This window comes from Carcharodon carcharias, chromosome 7 (genome assembly GCF_017639515.1).
Source record: "Carcharodon carcharias isolate sCarCar2 chromosome 7, sCarCar2.pri, whole genome shotgun sequence".
Lineage (NCBI taxonomy): Eukaryota > Metazoa > Chordata > Chondrichthyes > Lamniformes > Lamnidae > Carcharodon > Carcharodon carcharias.
The window spans coordinates 125,606,258-125,626,813 of record NC_054473.1 but is presented as its reverse complement, the minus strand read 5'-3'; the positions used below and the strand labels follow the sequence as shown (position 1 = coordinate 125,626,813).

The following is a 20,556-nucleotide window of genomic DNA, read 5'->3' as shown; positions in this document are numbered from 1 at the left end:
CATCTCAATTTCTCTGCTCCTCTCACCCACTCTAACCTGTCTCTCTCTGAACTTGCCACATTCCGTTCTCTCAGGTCCAACCCTGACTTTGTCATCAAACTCGCTGACAAGGGTGGTGCTGTTGTTGTCTGGTGCACTGACATCTACCTCACAGAGGCTGAGTGTCAACTCGTAAACATTTCCTCCTACCTCCCCCGGACCATGGCCCCACCACTGAACATCAAGCCATTGTTTCCAGGATTGTCACTGACCTCATCTCCTCTGGAGATCTTCCCTCCACAGCTTCCAACCTCATAGTCTCCCAACCTCGGACGGCCCGCTTCTACCTCCTACCCAAAATCCACAAACAGGACTGTCCCGGCAGACTGATCGTGTCAGCCTGTTTCTGCCGCATGGAACTCATTTCTTGCTATCTTGACTCCATTCTCTCTCCCCTTGTCCAGTCCCTTCCTACCTACATCTGCAATTCCTCTCAGGCCCTACATCATATCAACAATTTCCCGTTCCCTGGCCCCAACTGCCTCCTCTTCACCATTGACATCCAATCCCTCTACACCTCCATCCCCCACCGGGATGATCTGAGGGCTCTTCGCTTCTTCCTCGAACAGAGGCCCGAACAATCCCCATCCACCACTACTCTCCTCTATCTGGCTGAACTTGTTCTCTCACGGAACAATTTCTCCTTAAACTCGTCTCACTTCCTTCAAATAAAAGGTGTGGCTATGGGCACCCGCATGAGCCCCAGTTATGCCAGTCTCTTTATGGGGTATGTGGAACATTCCTTGTTTCAGTCCTACTCAGGTCCCCTCCCACATTTCTTTCTCTGGTACATCAATAACTGCTTTGATGCGGCTTCATGCTCTCGTCTGGATCTGGAAAAAAATTATTAATTTTGCTTCCAATTTTCACCCATCCATCATTTTCACGTGGTCCATCTCTAACACTTCCCTTCCCTTCCTTGACCTCACAGTCTCAATTTCTGGTGATAAACTGTCCAACAATATTCATTACAAGCCTACCGACTCACACGCTACCTTGACTACAGCTCCTCACACCCCACTTCCCGTAAGGAGTCCATCCCATTCTCTCAGTTCCTTCGCCTCCGTCACATCTGTTCTGATGATGCCACTTTCCAAAACAGTTCCTCTGACATGTCTTCCTTCTTCCTTAACTGAGGTTTTCCACCCACAGTGGTTGACAGGGCCCTCAACTGTGTCTGGCGTATCCGCCCTCACACCTTCTTCTCCCTCCCAGAACCTTGTCTTCAATTATCACCCCACCAGCCTCAGTGTTCAAAGGATCATCCTACGCCATTTCCAACAACTCCAGCATGATGCCACCACCAAACACATCTTCCCTTCACCCCCCACCCCCCAACCTCTGGCGGCTTTCTGCAGGGAGCGTCCCCTCTGGGACAACCTGGTTCACTCCTCCATCACTCCCTACACCTCAACCCCTTCTCACGGCACTTTCCCATGCAACTGCAGAAGGTGCAACACCTGCCCCTTTACTACCCCTGTCCTCACCATCCAAGGGCCCAAACACTCCTTTCAAGTGAAGCAGTGCTTCACTTGCACTTACCTCAATTTAATTTTGTTTTAGTTTTAAAACAAAATGTCTTAGTTGATGGGCAATATGATCGGCACAGGCTTGGAGGGCCGAAGGGCCTGTTCCTGTGCTGTACTTTTCTTTGTTCTAGTCTACTGCATTCACTGCTCCCAATGTGGTCTCCTCTACATTGGAGAGACCAAACACAGACTGGGTGACCGATTTGCGGATCACCTTCGGTCTGTCTGCAAGTATTACCCAGACCTCCCTGTCGCCTGCCATTTCAACACACCACCCTGCTCACATGTCCGTCCTTGGCCTGCTGCAATGTTCCAGTGAAGCTCAACGCAAACTGGAGGAACAGCACCTCATCTTCCAACTAGGCACTTTACAGTCTTCTGGACTTAATATTGAGTTAGCAATTTCAGATCATAAACTCTCTCCTCCATCCCCACCCCCTTTCCGATCCCCCTTTCACCAATAATTTATAATTTTTTTAAAACTATATTTTTTTCTTTTCCCTCCTTTTAAATTTATTTCGATCTATTGTTTCATCTCCACCTTTTAGCCAATTTCGATCCCTTCCCCCCCACCCCACCTGCACTAGGGCCATCTGCCACTAGCTTGTCCTGCTTGCTTCCCTTAATGTCCCCATTAGCACATCCTTTAGATAATATCACCATCATCAACCCCCCTTTGTCCTTTTGTCTATGACATCTTTGGCGATCTCTTCTTGGCTTCCACCTATCACTGGCCCCCTGTTGAGCTCTCTTGTCCCACCCCCTTCTACCAGCTTATATTTCATCTCATTTCTATATGTCTTAGTTCTGATGAAGGGTCATACAGACTCGAAACGTCAACTGTATCCCTCTCCGCAGATGCTGTCAGACCTGCTGTGTTTTTCCAGGTATTTTTGTTTTTGTTCTAGATTTCCAGCATCCGCAGTATTTTGCTTTTATTTCACTATATTGGTCCCTGGGATGACGGAGTTTTCATATGATGAGAGGCTGAGTAAATAAGGTCTATTTTCTCTGAAATTTAGAAAAAATGAGAGGTGATCTGATTGAAACGTACAAGATTCTAAAGGGGCTCGATAGGGTCGACGTCGACGCTGAGAGATTATTTTTGCTGATTGAGGAATTTAAAACATGAGGGCACAGTCTCAGGACAAGGGGATGATCATTTAGGACTGAAATAAGGGGAAATTATGTTCCTCAAAGGGTTGTGAATCTTTGGAATTCTCTACCCCAAAGGGTTGTGGATGCTCCATCATTGAATGCATTGAAGGCTAGGATAGACAAAGTTTTGATCTGTTAGGGAATTAAGGGATACGGGGAAAGGGCAGGGAAGTGGAGTGGAAACCCAAGGTCAGCTATGATTGTATTGAATAGTGGAGCAGCTCGAAGTGTTACCTGGTCTACTCCTGCTCCTATTTCTTGTGTCCTTGTGACCAAGTGTTAAAGACAGAACACCAGAAGATAACAAAGTGACCCACTGATTACCTTTCAAATTCTCTGCTGCACGTACAACATGGTAAATAAAGTGAAAAGTGAGTGAGGAGAGCAAAGAAGAAAGGACAAACCCATTAACATGTGCAAATGTTTTTATTCAGATGGTTGGCCCTGCAAAATTAACAAAAGTTTTAAAATAAATACAATAAATATCATTTAAAAACCATTGCAGACAAAGTGCATAAAGTAGTGCAAAGTTCTGTTAAATGTTGTTAACTCTACAGGTGACTTTAATATTAGTAGCCTGGAAGGCCCCCCTGTGTTATAAGTGCAGTCCTAAACCGGGAGAAAATTTAATCTGGAATCCTGTTCGTGAAGGCTCTGTTCCCTGTCCTTGGATATTTTGTTCTTCCACAACCTGTATGAACAGGGAGGTAACATCTGGTTAATGACCATGTTCTCTTTGTTGACCTATTATTGAAAGAATGCACAAAACATGGAACTGTTGATACATCTTAGTTCAACTTCCTACTTGATGACTGAAGAAACCATGCAATAATTGGTTGTTAAAAAAGCACGAGGGATCCTTGGCTTTATTAATAGAGGCAAAGTACAAAAGGAAGGAAGTTATGCTAAACATTTAAAAATCCTTGGTTAGGCCTTAGCTGGAGTATTGTGTCCAGTTCTGGGTCACACTTTTAAGAAGTATGTCAAGGCCTTTGAGAGGTTGAAGGAGAGATTTACTAGAATGGTACCATGGTTGAGGTACTTCAGTTAGGTGGGAAGACTAGAGAAATTGGGATTGTTCACCTGAGGGCAGGGATGGTGAAGAAGAGATTTAATATTCAAAATTAAAAGCAGTATCGATGGAGTAAATAAGGAGAAGCAGTTTCCACTGACAGGAAGGATGGTAACCAGAGAACACAGATTTAAAATCATTGACAAAAAAACCAGAAGGGATCGATAAATGAAGTTTTTGCACAACAAGTTGCTATTACCTGGAATGTGCTGCCTGAAAAGGTGGTGGAAACTGATTCAATAGCAATTTTCAAAAGGGAATTGAAGAAAGACTTGAAGGGAAAAATATTTGCTATAGGGAAAGAGCAAGGGACTTATGATAATTAAAGAAGTCTTTCAAAGAGCTGGCACAGGCATGATGGGCTGAGTGGCTTTCTTTTGTGCTGTGCTTTTTTTCTCGCCGAAGCCCTTGCTAAGGTGTGATGTTTATCTCAATGTGTAGGATTGCTGGAACTGCCCAAGCCAGACAGCTGATGTCTCTGGGATATTGTCTACAATTATTAAAATACTCACTTGCTCTCTCTACTGACAGCCTGTCATAGTTAAAGATGTTATTTTGCTAAAATAAGATAGTGAGCAATCCAGAGAATCCCGTGTCAGATGTTCATAAAACACCTCACACCACCGAGCTTTGCTGCTGAAGCAAAAGTAGCAGATATTTTAACTTCTTTTTCCACAATATAAAGAATATTGTTAAGAATATTAGTGACTGGATTAGGCAATGATGTTGGCTCAGCAATTAAATGTACTGCATGGTCTGTTAGTATGAGCAATTGCTCAGTGGTAGCGCACTCACTCCTGGGTCAGAAAGTTGTGGCTTTAAGTCCCATTTCAGAGACCGGAACACAAAATCTAGGTTGACACTCCCATGTAGTTCTGAGGGAGTGCTGCATTGCTGGAGGTGCCATCTTTCAGGTGAGACATTAAATTGAGGACTCATCTATCGCCTGCCCCGCTCCACTTCAGCTGTGTGTAAAAGATCCCACAACACTATTATATCTCCACTGTGTCTTGGACAACATTTGGTCCTTAATCAACACCTGAGAACAGATTATCTGATCACATTATGATCTGTTGGACTTGCTGTGCACAAATTGGCTGCTGCTTTTCTTACATTCCCTACATTTCAAAACGACTTCATTGACTGTAAAGTGGTTTGCAATGCCCTGAGGCTGTGACAGTTGCCATATAAATACGAGCCTTTTCCTTGTTGAGAATGAACCACACACCAGGATTGTCCTGTGTTCAATCCCCAACCTGTGCTGAACTGGTTCATCTTACCTAGGGAATTCATAAGGGATTTGCAGGGAAGCATTAAAGTCTCAGGTTAAAGGACAGGAGGGAAAGGGGGTGCAGTTGGAATGTCACCCAATATATTTTCTCTTGATTGGCATCTAGCGTCACTGGCTGGGCTGCGGGTATGTGTGACTATCAAGTAAAGGGAGGGTCAGAAGCAGCTATGATCCCTTTATGGTTAAATAGCTTGGCAATGTGCATTGTCCCAACTCCCAAACAAAACAGTGGCCGTTTTAGGTAAGGTACACATGAATACCTCATGGATGAGTCTGAGCTTTCAGGAGAGGAGAAAAATAGGGAAATATGTAAAAAATATTCAATAAAAACCTGGCTGCCATTCATGAAAAAATAGGAACAGAAAGCGGGGTTATGTTATAGTTTAGGAAAAAAGTGACATTCCAGCCATAATCCAGAATACTGGGTCTCAGTGTGAAGTATAGCCACGGGAATGAGTACAGAATAATCGGTATAGTCGCTCCCAATTGTCAAGGGACCATTATATGAAGTGTGTCTCACACAACAGATCTAAATCTTCCCCTTCCCGATTCAGGATCATCATTCTCCCCCCTTCCCGATTCAAGATCACAATATCCCCCCTTCCCGATTCAAGATCGCAATTTCCCCGTCTCCCAATCAGGATCACAATTTCCTCCCTTCTTGATTCAGAATCACAATCTCCCACCCACCCCGCCTTTCCAATTTAAAGAAAGGACCTTCACACGCTCACGAAGTCCCAATGTACTTTACAGCTACTGAAGTACTTTTGAAGTTTAGTCACAGTTGCAGGGAAATGAGGTTGCCAATTTGCTCACATGAAGTTCCCACAACCAACAATTGAATAAATGACCAGATTTCTACTTAGTCAGGGTGGTTCAGGGATAAATTTTTAGGATCACAATCTCACAACTTTCTGCATTAGGATCATGTTTAATCAGTGGGTATATTGAAATTTACAGATTCTCAGAACACTCAAGACTATGTCAACCATTAATGCAAGAGTCAGTTCACAAAGTAAGCCACCACTCCAGTACTTACCGAATTACTTCAATGAACGAGCACTGGCGTAGACTTGCTGCTAGCTTTTCTGCTCCAGCTGCTGTGATTTTGTTTCCTTCCAAACTGGAATAAAGATGGGAAAATGTTTGTTATTCAGAACAATGCTCCTATCTAAATGGCAACAGAAAACACATGTACCCCAAAACTAGAAAACCTTTTGCGAGGGTAACTCACGAAGACCCTCTGTTGATTTCCAAAGTTTGCTCAGAACTTGGAATGTAATTGGCCAACAAAGAGCCTAAAATCTTTTCATGGCAGTCAAATGTGTTCACAATGGGCTGGCTCTTATTTGAAAACAGCAGCAAGGGGGTCAACATTACATTGAGGATTTGCTCAAGCATTCAAAGATTTCACAGTCAAAATGTTGGAGCTATGATGCGCCTCATAATTTTATAAATCAACAAGAATGTTTCTTTACAATATCTCAAACAGCTAACATTCAGATATACACTTTATGAAGTCCTTGTATATTCTGGTTACAAGTGCGAGCTGCAGTAGTACATTGATGTATTAAGGTTGGTTACTTTCGCTCTCAGAGTAATGCAGGTTCAAGAGTTGTAACTATTAGCTGCTTTAGGTCCCAAAGGTTCAAATGGGTCAGGGAATAGTGGATTCATTCTGTTCGTGGTCCTGTTGGCTGTGGCCAATGTCTTTGCTTCCCATGGAAGTCCTATTGTTGACTTACTCCTCTCACCTCCACACATGTTCACTGGCGTTATTATCCAAGGACCTGATTTTTCTATTTGGATATTTAACTGGTTCACAGATTGCCACAGAAGGCAGACAGGGTCCTGGATGCCTTGCAATGCTGCATGAACCCTCTATGCTTGATGTGAGACCAGAACCTTCCTGAAGGACTCTATGGGCTGGCCTGTTTTTCTCCTGTCAGGTGTAAATGAGAACTTTCAGGAGCACTAACCTCAAGTAGATTCAGAGCCTGACACGAGAAGGCAACGCCATGCTAGATCAGCTCTTCCATGAAACTATATTACGCCTTTCTAACAGTTAGTGGACAAATTTCTCTTATCAAGCATGACCAATATAGCTACCTGCAGTATCCAGTTCAACCTAGCCAATACTTCTGGAAATCTTCCCCCACCCCGATTGCGCCACAAGATACTACTCCACCCAGTGATACAAAGCACACAGTCAACCTGAAAAGTTACTGGTAACAAGACCAAGTCTTAATAGAACACAAATGGCAAGAGGTGCAGGCCCAGAAACCTCAACACCCTTACTTGCATCAAATTGTGTAAGGGTTAAGTCAGAATCATACGCTGATGGGAATATGGGCCAACACAAGGACCCTGACCGGCCTTTGAACTCCACAGGACTTGAGCCAAAATCTCTGGGTCAACGCACTGGACAACAAAGCCAATCCTTTCTCCCATGCATTCATACAGCATGTGCAGCAATTAGTACTCGCTGGAAGAAAGAGTAATCCCTTTGACTGAGATGGAGTAAAGTCCTCATCACAAGAGAGTTTACTGGTTTTATACTTGGCCATTTTTCTGATGCCATTTCCAATAGCAGCAATGTGAATCCTGAAGATAATATGAGGAATGAGTGTTTTAAATATGAGGAAAGTTGAGAGAAACGTATGTTGAAGCTCTCTTTTCTATTGGTACAAAGAGGGCTAGGAGAATGTCCAATAGAGGTGTTAAAAATGAGACGTTTTGGTGACGTAAGTGGGGTAAAGCTTTGTCTGCTATTCAGTAGGTCGGTAACTAGAAGGTATAAATTTATGATCACTAACAAAGGAACAATGTGAAAGGTTAGGCGCTAAACACAGTGTGTAAGACATGGAATGTACAGGAATAGTGGTAAAATCTATGAAAGCTTCTCAAAGAGAAGTGGATAAATATTTGAAATTTTTAATGAGTTTAAAATTCATGATAAATTCTAAAAGGGAAGTGGATAAATATTTGAAAATTTTGAATGAGTTGGCCTCTCCACTAAAATAGCAGAGAGGGGAACTTCAGGCAAACTCATTGAGAGTTTGTCCCCTTGTTCCCATGCTGTAAATTGGAGATTAAAGCTACTTGCTCTTTTTTTTTTTACACAGAAATATTCTGTAATTCACAAAATAAACAAGCCTTCATTATCCAAAAAGAATATCAAATTTGAATTTAAGCCTTTGTTCTACTGTGCATTTTGCATCATATTTGACTCCGAGCTGAGCTTACAACCACATATCCGTGCCTTCCCTAAGACGGCCTATCTCCGTAACATCAGTCAACTCTACCCTCTCTCAACTCTTCTGCTGCTGAAACCCTCAGCCCAGCCTTGGTTACCTAGTCCAACACACTCCCTCCCACACAACTACCCTCCATAAACTTCATACATTTTGCTTCCCGTGGGCGGGCGCATGCCCGACGAAATTGGGCGTAAAATAATGCGCAATGCCGTCGAGTGAGCGTCCCGGTATTGTGCCCTCGCACAATATTTTGGCAGGCAGGCTTGCGCGAGAGTCCCCAGCGTGCCTGCTGACAAAATTAAGATGCCTATTAAGGCCATAAAAGTATTTGTTAACAGCGATTTTTCACTGCCTGTCTAACCTTATGGCCTTTGCATTTTTCAGGAGACCTCATCCACAGGCAGGATGAGGTTTCCATAATTAAATTTTTAAAAAATTAAAAACTTTTGGGCAGAATTTTTATAATGGTTATGTTTAGGTGAGTAAGTCCAAAGTGTGGACATTTTTTTCCTGCATTTCATAACTTTTGTTTTTGTTGTTAAAATTCTTCAGTTCCCTGAGGCAGCTGTCTGCATTCAGGAAGTTTTCATAGCACACTTCCCCGCGCCCGCGCTGACTTCAGTGCTCACCCTCTTTCCACACCCACCCGGCAGCGCAGAGCTTCTCAGCACGGGTTTCACACTGGCTGATGGTTAATTGGCTAGCCAGCGTGGGCTGAATGCGGGAAGCGGCCCGTTTCCTGGCCGCTCCAGGCCCACCCGCTGTCCCTGCCCAACGACCCGAAAATCCTGCCCCAGGTCATTGAAAACTCTGCTGCCCCTATCTTAATTCGCACCAAGTCCTGTTCAACTATCACCCCTGTGCTTGCTGATCTATACTGACTCCAATTTTCAAAATTTCATCCTTGTTTTCAAATCCTTCCAATGGCCTGGCCTGACCTGGCGCCTGCCTATCTCAGTCCTCTAACCCTCTGAGATATCTGCGCTTCTCTAGTTTTGGCCTCTTGAGCATCCCCAGTTTTAATTGCTCTGCCATTGGTGACCAGACCTATAGTTGCTTAGGCTCTAAATTCCAGAACATTTCCCTCTGCCCCACCGCCCAACTCCCCCACTGCCGCATAACCTCTCTTTCTCTTTCCCTCACTTTCCTCCTCAACATACTCTTTAAAACCTACCCCTTTGACCAAGCTTTTTGTCATCTGCCCTAATATCATCTTATGTGCCTTGGTGTCATGCTTTGCTTTATAATAATTGTGAAGTGCCTTGGATGTTTCATTATGTTAAAGGTGCTACATAAATACAAGTTGATGTTGCATATTACATAGCCCTCTGAGGTTTCAATTGAGCTAAAAGTTAACCCAGCTCCAGGGGTTGATATAAGGGAAACTTTGAGACCCAAGGAAAATGAATTTGCCTCCATTGATAAGGGTGGTGAAGGTAGAACACAAATCACTTTTCAGCATTCAGCTTAGTGTGTGTATGGGTATTTTAAAATTATTCCAAATCTTAAGCCTGTTGAAAAGATGCAGATATATCTAGATGGTATAAACCACTACGTAGCAGGTTGTAGATTAACAGGTTCGATTACACTGGGAAATGCAGATAGAATGATATCTAGCTTTCAATGAGATGGCCAAAGTGTGGAATTTTATTTATGTAATGGGACTAACTCAATAATAGAGTATTAAGGACAACCCTATCTGGTTGGAGTTAGGGTAAAGTTCCCAACCCTCTTGCTTAGGGCAGGAATCTACTGGAATGGACAATTGGGGCAGGATTTTGCAGTCCTGTTTCAAGACCACACAAAGTTGGGAATTAGAAACAATGGCTGCTGAGCGATCAAGGCAGAAGTCCCGCTTCCATTCCTGTCTTCGGCTATTTTCAGCAGAGTGGGAAAGGGGTGGGAACCCCACAGGCTGCCGTTTAGATGTTGCTGTCATCATTCTGGAAGTAAGCATTTCGGAACTTCTGCAATTTTCAGCGAGGTGGCCATGTTTTGGAAGCCTTTCTAAATCAGACCTGCAGAGTGGAGGCATGAGCCATGGATTGGAGGTGGGAAGAGTCTAAAAAATGAGTAAATATGGTGTTGCCTCCTTTACAGTTCACCATGAAATGCTGTAGCTTGAGTTATATTTGTGTTTATCAAAATGAGTGATGACAGTGCTGTGGCTGGAAAAGGATAAGTGACCATTAAAAAAATGTTGTTTCCCTGTTGTTACCTCTGACAACTGGCAAGCTGTCAAATGCAAGAACATCACCGTAAAAGTGAAAAAGTCTTCAGATGCATTAACTTGATTATCCACTGGATAAAGTGCTATTCTGTGTAGTACAATATTGAAAGGCTAGCCCAGTATGAGATCCAGAGCTCAATGTTTAAATTCTCACAATGGTTTTATATTTGACTGTTTGAATGTTTGACAGATTTTATTTTTGTTCATTCACAGGATGTGGGCTTCGTTGGCTGGGCCAGCATTTATTGCCCATCCCTAGTTGCCCTTGAGAAGGTGGTGGTGAGCTCGCTTCTTGAACCACTGCAGTCCATGTGGGCTGTTAGAAACGGAGCTCCAGGATTTTGACCCAGCAACAGTGAAAGAATGGTGATATATTTCCAAGTCAGGATGGTGAGTGACTTGGAGGGGAACCTCCAGGTGGTGGTGTTCCCATATATCTGCTGCCCTTGTCCTTCTTGGTGGTAGTGGTCATGGGTTTGGAAGATGATGTCTAAGGAGCCTTGATGAATTCCTGCAGTGCAACTAGTTGATAGTACACATTGCTGCTACTGTGCTTCGGTGGCGGAGGGAGTGAATATTTGTGGATGTTATGCCAATCTAGTGGACTTCTTTGTCCTGGATGGTGTCAAGCTTCTTTAGTGTTGTGGGAGCTGCACTCATCCAGGCAAGTGCGGAGTATTCCATCACATTCCTGATTTGTGCCTTGTAGGTGGTGGACAGGCTTTGGTGAGTTACTCATCATACGATTCCTAGCCTCTGATCTGCTCTTGTAGCTACAGTATTTATATGGCTAGTCCAGTTCAGTTTATGGTCAATGGTAACCCCCAGGATGTTAATAGTGGAGGATTCAGTGATGGTAATGCCATTGAACATCAAGGGGCAATGGTTAGATTCTCCCCTGTTGGAGATGGTCATTGCCTGTCACTTAGGTGGCGCGAATATTGCCATTTGTCAGCCCAAGCCTGGATTATGTCCAGGTCTTGCGGCATTGGATTTGGACTGTTTCAGTATCTGAGGAGTCATGAATGGTGCTGAACATTGTTCAATCATCAGCGAATATCCCCACTTCTGACCTTATGATGGAAGGTCATTGATGAAGTAGCTGAAGATGGTTAGGCTTAGGACACTACCCTGAGGAACTCCTGTGGTGATGTCCTGGAGCTGAGATGACTGACCTCTAACAACCACAGCTATCTTCCTTTGTGCTAGGTATGACTCCAACTAGCAGAGAGTTTTCCCCCCGATTCCCATGGACTCCAGTTTTGCTAGATATATGAGCTTTCATTCATTTTTTGCAGAATAGCTGAGCCATCTGTTTGCCAGCTTCAAAGCTTTGACAGAATCTAAAAGATTTTACCTGCCTACAAAGGTACTAACGGATTTTGTGCTGCAGAGTTTGTTTACACAGCTGTTCTGGGGAACATGAGTTTGTTTATCTTGACAGATTTATGAGCTTCTGAAGAGGATAATGGTTTTTAAGTATCTCTTAAAGTGTTTGCTTATTTTGGAAGTTTTATGAGCTTTGCAATGACCCAAATGTTATTAGAGTTTGTGTGTTCTATTTATAAAATGGATAATGGATGAGTGGGTTAGGGAGGGATTAGGGGTCAGGCAGGCTGGAAGGGGTGAAGGGGATGAGGGTGGTGAGGGGGTGAAAGAGGGATTTGGGGGGTCAAAGGGAGTGAAGGTGAAGCATGTGAAGAGGTAGGTGGTGAGGGGGTAAGGGTGGTGATGTAAGGGGGTGAAGTGGTGAGGGGAATAGGGGGTTAAGGGTTTTTAAAAATTCATTCATGGGATGTGGTAGGCAAGCAGGGGTTAGAGAGAGCCGGGGAGAGCGAGGGTTAGGGTATTGCAAACTGGAGGAGGAGAGAAACACCAATTGGAGCGGGAGACTGAGAAACCAACAAACTGGAGGAAGGGAGAGCTCCTGTCGGCCTGTTTTGTGTGCTGTGGTATATTGTGTTTTATTATGGGAGTCAGCTTTGCTGCTTCTCTTGAAGGATTGAATCTCAGCTTCCTTAACCTGGGCTTCAATGATGGGATGTGAGAATCAGTTAATAAATTAAGTTTTATTTATTATTTTTGTAACTTGCTGTGTGTGATTGTATGAAAGATTTCACTGGCACTTACACATATCAATGATGTTATTTGTTGAAACAGGAGTCAAATTGCAGAAACATCACAGGAGTATTTTTTTAAATTAATACATTACTTATCCTTAAAAAACCATTCTATTCTTTTGAGCTCTTTGATTTATAAAGTATATTATTCATCTCACTGCATGGGATGAATGAGAAGCTAAAGTAAATATCACATTAAAGAACAAGACAGTAAGATAATAGAAAAAATATATAAATATAATAAAGATAAGTGCAAGGGGGTTATTTGGTTGATTAGGTGTGGCAAGTGGGGCCAAAGTTGTGTGCTAGATTACCCCCAAATAGATGTTTTTTGAGAATGCTTGATGTGAGAAGTATTTCCACATCATAGACACAATGTTAGTGAAATAATTAAGTGTTCCCTCCCAAACACTTGTTTGTATCCATGCATCCAGTATAGAATGAAAAGCTTGTTCAGTGCTGGGATGAATGTTAGGGGAGCAGCAGTCATGGTCAAACAGCAGTCTTGACTGTAAATATATTGGAGTTTTAAGTATATGGGATTAGCTATAGGGTTTGCTGGGATGCACTCTGTCCCTGTGACGTTTGGGCACAATAAAGAACAGGTGGAGGGTAAAAAGTCAACGATGAATCATAGAGAAATCATAGTGAATCATCCCCTTCAGTTCCTTGCTTAAACAGCACCATCTACAGGATCATGCTGAAAATTGTACCAGTCTTAAACAAAAACAGAATTACCTGGAAAAACTCAGCAGGTCTGGCAACATTGGCGGAGAAGAGAAGAGTAGACGTTTCGAGTCCTGGAAAAACTCAGCAGGTCTGACCTGCTGAGTTTTTCCAGGTAATTCTGTTTTTGTTTTGGATTTCCAGCATCCGCAGTTTTTTGTTTTTATCATTGTGCCAGTCTTGTTTATCTGAGGTAGTCACACATACATGTCACTGCAAATAATGCCACCAACTAAAATGTATAGATACTGCCATAAGCTTCTTGGTGACACTACATATACTTGCATCTGCTAACAAAAATTAAAAATAAATCAGCATTCATTTACATCGCACCAACTACATAAGCAGTACCAACCATGTTTTTTTCCACACATGTTTTTAGTATAATGGGGTTATGTGTGATCTATTCATTTATTTAGTAAACTGGCTGAACCTTATATCCAGCAGAGGAATTGCTCATCCTCTAAAGATATATATACAGCAGCCATATAAATAGTGGATGATTATGTCCAAGTCCTGCATATTTTTATTAGGTACTACACAGTGTACCATTGTTGTTGTTAAGACATTTTTGGTGGAATACCTCGCACCAGTTCAAAACCCGGTTCAGTGTTGTACTCACTCTAGTTTCTTTAAACCCCGCATTCTCGGTAGGGCATCAGCCAGCCTCACTGCACTCTCATCACTGATATTATTCCACGATAAGCTGTAAAGAAGCACAGGGAAAAGTGGGCACATTTAGAAATTTTCAAGGATATTTTCCTTCAGGATCTCAGTCATCAGGCTGCAGGATATATGGCATCATAAACCTGTGACTTGCTGCTGAAAGTGGGGAAAACTCAGAACCCCAAGTAACTCAGGTAGAAAGGCTCATGGTTCAGCATTTGATGTTTCAACATCATTCACCCCATCATGTTGCTGTAATATGCTGTGGTTCCACATGAATAAAATGGGGCAGAATCGACAGCACTACCCCACTCTTCTGCAAATAGTGCCAAGGGATCTTTTAGGTCCATCTGAGGTTCCAGGCTCCTGCTTTCAAGCACAGTATAAGGACTGAGGACTCAGCCTTGGACATGGCACTTAGAGTCTATACCTTTTAATCTTCTGGATGAGATACTATTTGCTGAATACCCCTAAAAATGATCTTTTGTCGGTGAAGTTTACTTTGCGGTTGCTGGGATGGTCAAGAAATTGACTGCACATGTCCCTAAAACCAATCCTTGGGCCAAATAGTTGACACATGTCTGCAAGACCATTCACCATAAGAGGAATGAGAAAAGAAAAGTGTGCCTGCATTATATAATCTGGGTGACTGCATTTGCTGCTGCCATCTCAGCCACAGTTGGCAGCTTGGCACTAGGCCTGCGTTGGCACTGGAGAAATGTGCAGCGGAACAGGATGAATTATCCACATGAACATCTTGCAGGGGGTTGGGGGTTGGTGGGGTGAGGTGGGTGGGTGGTGGGTGGTCATTGTCTGACTTCACATGGTTGCTGACAGCCTTACCCACACACACGCTGGAAATTCACACAGTGCGCTTCATAATTTCTGGCATGCATTACCAGTGACAGCAAGAAGTCGGGAAATAAACCATCAGGCCGTCATTTCTTTTTAAAGACACTCCCCAACCATTAATCAAAGTCATCAGAGTGAGTGAAGCGTGTTTTACAGAAATTAATCCAACAAGGGTCAACTTAGGTCACAAATTTGCCTACTTCACACTGCTGTATAACCGGGGTACACTTCATTGCTGCACAGTGAGGTAAACACTTTAACTGGATAAGTTAGCTGTTGCTCCATTACATTTAAATCCAGACAGAGAGAGGCAGAGCACGAGAGAGTGTTTCAGCATTTGAACAACACTTTAATAGTTCAGCCTAAAGGAATAAAAAGTCTTGCATTTCTGTACAGTCAGTCATCGGGGGAAGGAGAAGGAGGAAGGAAAATTTAATTTTTCTGTGATTAACTTGACATTTATTCATGTGTCTCAAAATGACTGCCAGATCGATGTCATTGACTAAAACTGTGGCAACTCAGTTAAGCTGAAGCTTCAATTTATTAGAACATGCAGGTGCCAGCAGCCACACAGCTACTTTGCATCAGGAAATTTAACACTTACATGACCTCTTCAATATTGGGACAGCAGACAAGTCCGGCTGCAAGGTCCTCTGCCACGCTGTCATCAAACCTGGTCAACTGAAGGCTAGAAGAAAGAATACTAAGATTAGTTCACCCCAATACCCTGAAGAACACAACAATATTTACAAAGTCTTCTATAGAGCAAACACGCTTTTCTTTTTCCTTGTATAATCTCCATCTTTCCTGGTTCCATGGATCCCAGCAAACTCCTGGTGCCTCACTCCAGTAAACCTTCTTCCAGTGTGATGATGCAAACCAATTGCTGACAGCTGGCTATTTGGCTACATGGCCATCACAGTTGAGACAGATCTTGTCCTCCTCAATGGGTTCATTTTCCAGCATGGGTATGGCTGAGCCTTCAAGAGCAGGGGTCCCTGGTTGATTTTTTTTTTTAACCCCTGCTCTGGCCAGTGCTAGTCAAAACGAATGCAAGTGTCCCTTACCATCGTCCTGGCTGATATCAGCCAATTCAGCAAAGACCAGAACATGGGCCCTTACTATAGCAAATCATGAAAGACACTTACCAGCCGATCAATGGGGAACTCTGAGCACTCAGGGATCTCTGGTTCCCAGTGCTACAAATGCTCATTTGTGAAGCATTACAAATAATTATGTGCCAATAGCTTTTAGCATTCCTAATGATGTATAACTTAGCATCTGCTTCATATCACAGTGTGGTTTTTTTTCTGTTTAAAGACACAGTGCCTTATTGCTTTATTTGTGAAGATTACTTGGGGACTAAAAAACAAATTGTGTGTGTTTTGTTCCCTGATCTGCAGCCGTTGTATTTTCTTTCATCTGCAGGACAGTGACTCATCCTGTAAATTTCCAGACACTGACCCACCAGTAGGTACATTCAAAGAGTGTGGCAGTGACACCTAGCAGTCAGTTTTCCATCACACTCCGCCTTGTGGCACCTGCCTAACAATAACAATTTGCATTTATATGGACCTTTAACAATATAAAACATCTAAAATCAAAACACAGGAGGGTTATCAAACAGAATTTGATCCTGTTCAATCACTATTGGGAGATTTCAGGCTAAGCCCCTGTAAATTCACCTCAAAGGTTCACCATCTGTGACTTACAGTAAGAACAAAATAAAGATACCTGAACACACTTCACAGAAAAGGTATTCACACTGCAGAGTGTCCCTGTTTTTATGCATTGTCCTAATTTTTGGCTCTCTTTGCATCATGCCCCATCACTGACCAGTCGGGCAGCCAGCCACTGAACCTCCAACAATGCCACTATGAGGATGACAAGCAGGTGATCCTCCCACATGCCTTGTCTTCCTGCCCTCATAAGCAGGGATTTGCTGCATGACAGACAATATGGCTGAAACCAGAGGGTTCAGCACGTGCAGCAGTGCAGGGGAATTGGGGCCTGTAAATCCTGTGGTATCATAATACCTCCAGAATAAACAATTCCAACCTCAGTTCACCAGCTTAAGCCACCTTGTTTCAAAGAATTTAGCATGATGGGGATTTTTTAAACTGGAGCCAGGGAGTGGGCAGAGTGGGGTTGGTTGGGGGGGAAGGTGGTGCTGGTTTCAAACAGAACACGGTCATGAGCCCACCAGGATTTTCCTACTCTCAAAATTTAGCTAGGTGTCTTTCTCCACTGGCCACCAAGGTATGTAGGCCCAACAGCAGTTGAACAATGTGTTGATGATGGACTTCGCTGGTTATAAGGTGATTCCTGAATTAACACCATGTGAGCCTATCACAGTCCCATTACTGCTGTCAACAAGCCATCACTAGGAGGCAGAATAAGGCACATTGTACAAGGAGTAGGCCATCCAACCCCTTGAACCTGTTCCACCATTCACTCAGATCATGGCTGATCGGTATTTTAATTCCAGTTATCCACCCTGGCTCCATATCTGTTAATACACACACCTAACAAAAATTTCAGTTTGAAATTTTCAATTGATCACGAGCTTCAACAGCATTTTTGGGGGAAAGAGTTTGAAGATTTCTACTGCCCTTTGTGTGAAGATATTTCATAAATCTTTGGATGTGAAATAAAACGGATGTGGGAACTTATGTGTCACTTGTTGGGGAAAAATCTAGATCGCAGAACAAAAATGAAGGCACAAAGAAGAAACCTCACTTAAAAGCCCTGTATCTCAGCCTGGGTTTGCCCACTCAATCTTCTGCACACTGACTGTGAGGCACTTACTCCAGCTTTTTTAAAGACGTCATTTTTCGTAGTGCCATTGCAAGATCCATCACCCCTTTGTTCCCAATGCGATTTTCAGGTAAACTGCAGGGGACAAGAAGTGTGTGGTGAGTATTATTACACAGCATTTTAACAACGTAGAGCCAAACATGTATTAATGCATGGGACCCCCTCTCTCTGCTCCTTGGCCATGAGCAAGACAGGGAGCTTAAAGAAGCCTCTGTGGCTATTCAGATTTGGATGTTTAATCTTTAGGCCATTTGTTAAGTATCTTGGGGTTACCACTGACCAGAAACTGAACTGAACTAGCCATATAAATACTGTGGCTACAAAAGCAGCTCAGAGGCTAGGGATCCTATGGCAAGTAACTCACCTCCTGACTCTCTAAAGCCTACCCACCATCTACAGGGCACAAGTCAGGAGTGTGATGGAATGCTCTCCACTTGCCTGGATGAGTGCAGCTCCCTTAACACTCAAGAAGCCAGACGCCATCCAGGACGAAGCAGTTCGCTTGAATGGCACCCCTTCCAGAAACATTCACTCCCTCCACCACCGATGAACAATGGCAGCAGTGTGTATCATCTACAAGCTGCACTGCAGGAATTCACCAAAGCTCTTTAGGCAGTACCTTCCAAACCCATGACTGCTACCACCTAGAAGGACAAGGGCAGCAGACACATGGGAACACCACCACCCGCAATTTGCCCTCCAGCTATGCACCATCTTGACTTGGAAATATATCGCCGTTCCTTCACTGTGGCTGGGTCAAAATCATGGAACTCTCTCCCTAACAGCACCGTGGGTGTACCTACACCATATGGACAGCAGAGGTTCAAGAAGGCAGTTCACCATCACCTTCTCAAGGACAATTAGGGATGGGCAATAAATGCTGGCCCAGCCAGTGATGCCCACATTGCATGAATGAAGAAAGAAATTACGTTTTTTGCAACCTGAATGTTCTTGGTCTCCAGAAATCTGACAACTTCTTAATGTGGTTCCAAATGTGCAGAAAGTTCTGGGCAGCTGTTTTCATTTTAAATATTAAGTTTCTTAAAATTTTGGGGGGTGCCCAACAATTTCAGTCTGTGAAGTGGCAGCACCCTCTGGATAATTGGAAGACAGAAATAACTTAATTGTAGTGACAAACTCCGTACTATGCAAGTTTGTATTTGTGAGACATGCCTTTAAATCCAAAGTGAAACTAAAATAATTCTGGAAGGTTGGAAGAGGGTGGTTGGGGGTGGGGTAATTGGATTTCCAGGTTTTGACATCAGTTCTGAGAAGTTGGGCTCTGGCTGAGGTTTCAATGGGGATGAAAGCTAAAAAAAAAAAGGTTAATTCAAGGTAACTGGGGTAGGTAGGCGGTTGTTGTGTTGTGCTGCAACAGCACACAGAATTCATGTGAGGAGAGGCAAGCAAAGCTCTCCATGGAAAGATCAGTTTTCTGTTTGGCACTAAGAAGAAAATTACCCCAGAAACTTTGGATGAGGCTATGTATGTGTGAGCTAAAAGGGACTGAATCCTAAAAGTGGTGTGATTAGCTCAGACATGCTGAAGAACTGAGTGGTGTATCAAAGGATCAGACCGTGATTGGGGTGTGTCAGTTGTTCAGTTGAAAAGGAACTCTGAAAAGCTATGCCATCAGGCCTGATGTGACCTGAGGCAGAGTTCATGGACGTGCATCTGGTCAGTGTTCATCGTACACAGGAGCCTCAGATAGAATATGCCTGCCAGTGAAAGACTTGAGGGTCAAATCCATTGAGTGAGAAAAGTGAGAGATGCTATGTACCAGAGACTGAGTTGGGAAGACTCTGAGACTGCACATGGTGCCACATTTGTGTAGGGAGTGATGTGAGTGCTTGTAATTTCATCGACTATTTAAAATGAAACACACCTTTTTGAGTGAAATAAAATTAAGTCTGCAAGACTTATGTTGATTTTGGGTTTGACTATTACGGTAAAAGTTTTTAAAAGTGAAACCTTGTCCATTGATTCCTTTCATTGGAGTTGTTTGGGGATTCCTTTCTTTTTAGGTTACTGATCTCAATGGGGATCGTAACATTGCGTATGGAGTCTTTTATGACCTCCTACTCGTGGTTCACAGCCAGTGAAGTAATGTGTTGAAGTGTAATCATTATTCTAATGAGGCAGCTAATTTACACACAAGGTCCCATAAACAGCAATGAGATAAATAGCCAGATGAATCTGTTTTTAGTGATATTGGTTGAGGAATAAATGTTTCCAAGATACGTGGAGAACACCCCCGCCCCCATGCCTCTGATTTTCTGCAAAAAGCACCATAGAATATTTTACATTTACCTGAGAAGTTTAACATCTCCTTGGAAAGACAGCACCACCAACAATGCAGTATTTCAATGAACCATTTGGCTGGATTATGTGTTCAGCCTCTAGAGGCAGAAGCTCGAACCCATGAACTCTGATTCAGAGACAAGCACTAAGATGTACATCTTAAAGCTAATTCTCTGAGGCATGGGGAGCCTGTGCAGTTTGGAAGGAATAGTGGCAATAAAGATGAGGACCTTAATGCGGGTAACAATGCCTAGCATGGTGCTATGGATGACTTGTAATTAATGAAGAGTGAAAGTGGTGGAAGATGTAAGGTTCTCTTTAACAGATAACAAGAAGGACACTGGAGAAATCCAGCAGCAAGTTGCTAGTGATATAGATTGGGGATAGGGTAGAGGCAACAGAGCGGGTAAGGCAGGGGCAAAGCGGAGTGATATAACGGTAGTCAGTGAGGAGAACAGATTTCTTCATTTTTCAGTCTGCTGTAGTGAAGAGGAAAAA

The 20,556-nt window shown here is 43.2% G+C and overlaps 1 protein-coding gene across 10 annotated transcripts in view; it reads right to left on the bottom strand.

Annotated features, from left to right (window-relative positions):
- Window positions 1-3,133: 3,133 nt before the first annotated feature.
- Window positions 3,134-20,556, bottom strand: part of nlrc5 (NLR family, CARD domain containing 5) — a 211,434-nt gene continuing 194,011 nt past the window's right edge. For 9 of the 10 annotated variants that reach the window (XM_041191229.1, XM_041191236.1, XM_041191233.1 and 6 more), the window contains 5 exons: window positions 17,749-17,832; window positions 15,545-15,628; window positions 14,045-14,128; window positions 6,129-6,212; window positions 3,134-3,470 (listed from right to left, as the gene is read on the bottom strand). In XM_041191229.1, coding sequence (XP_041047163.1) covers window positions 3,353-3,470; window positions 6,129-6,212; window positions 14,045-14,128; window positions 15,545-15,628; window positions 17,749-17,832 — 454 coding nt within the window. In that variant the 3' untranslated portion in view covers window positions 3,134-3,352. The remainder of the gene's footprint in view (window positions 3,471-6,128; window positions 6,213-14,044; window positions 14,129-15,544; window positions 15,629-17,748; window positions 17,833-20,556) is intronic. The other variant, XM_041191235.1, reaches the window with a different exon arrangement.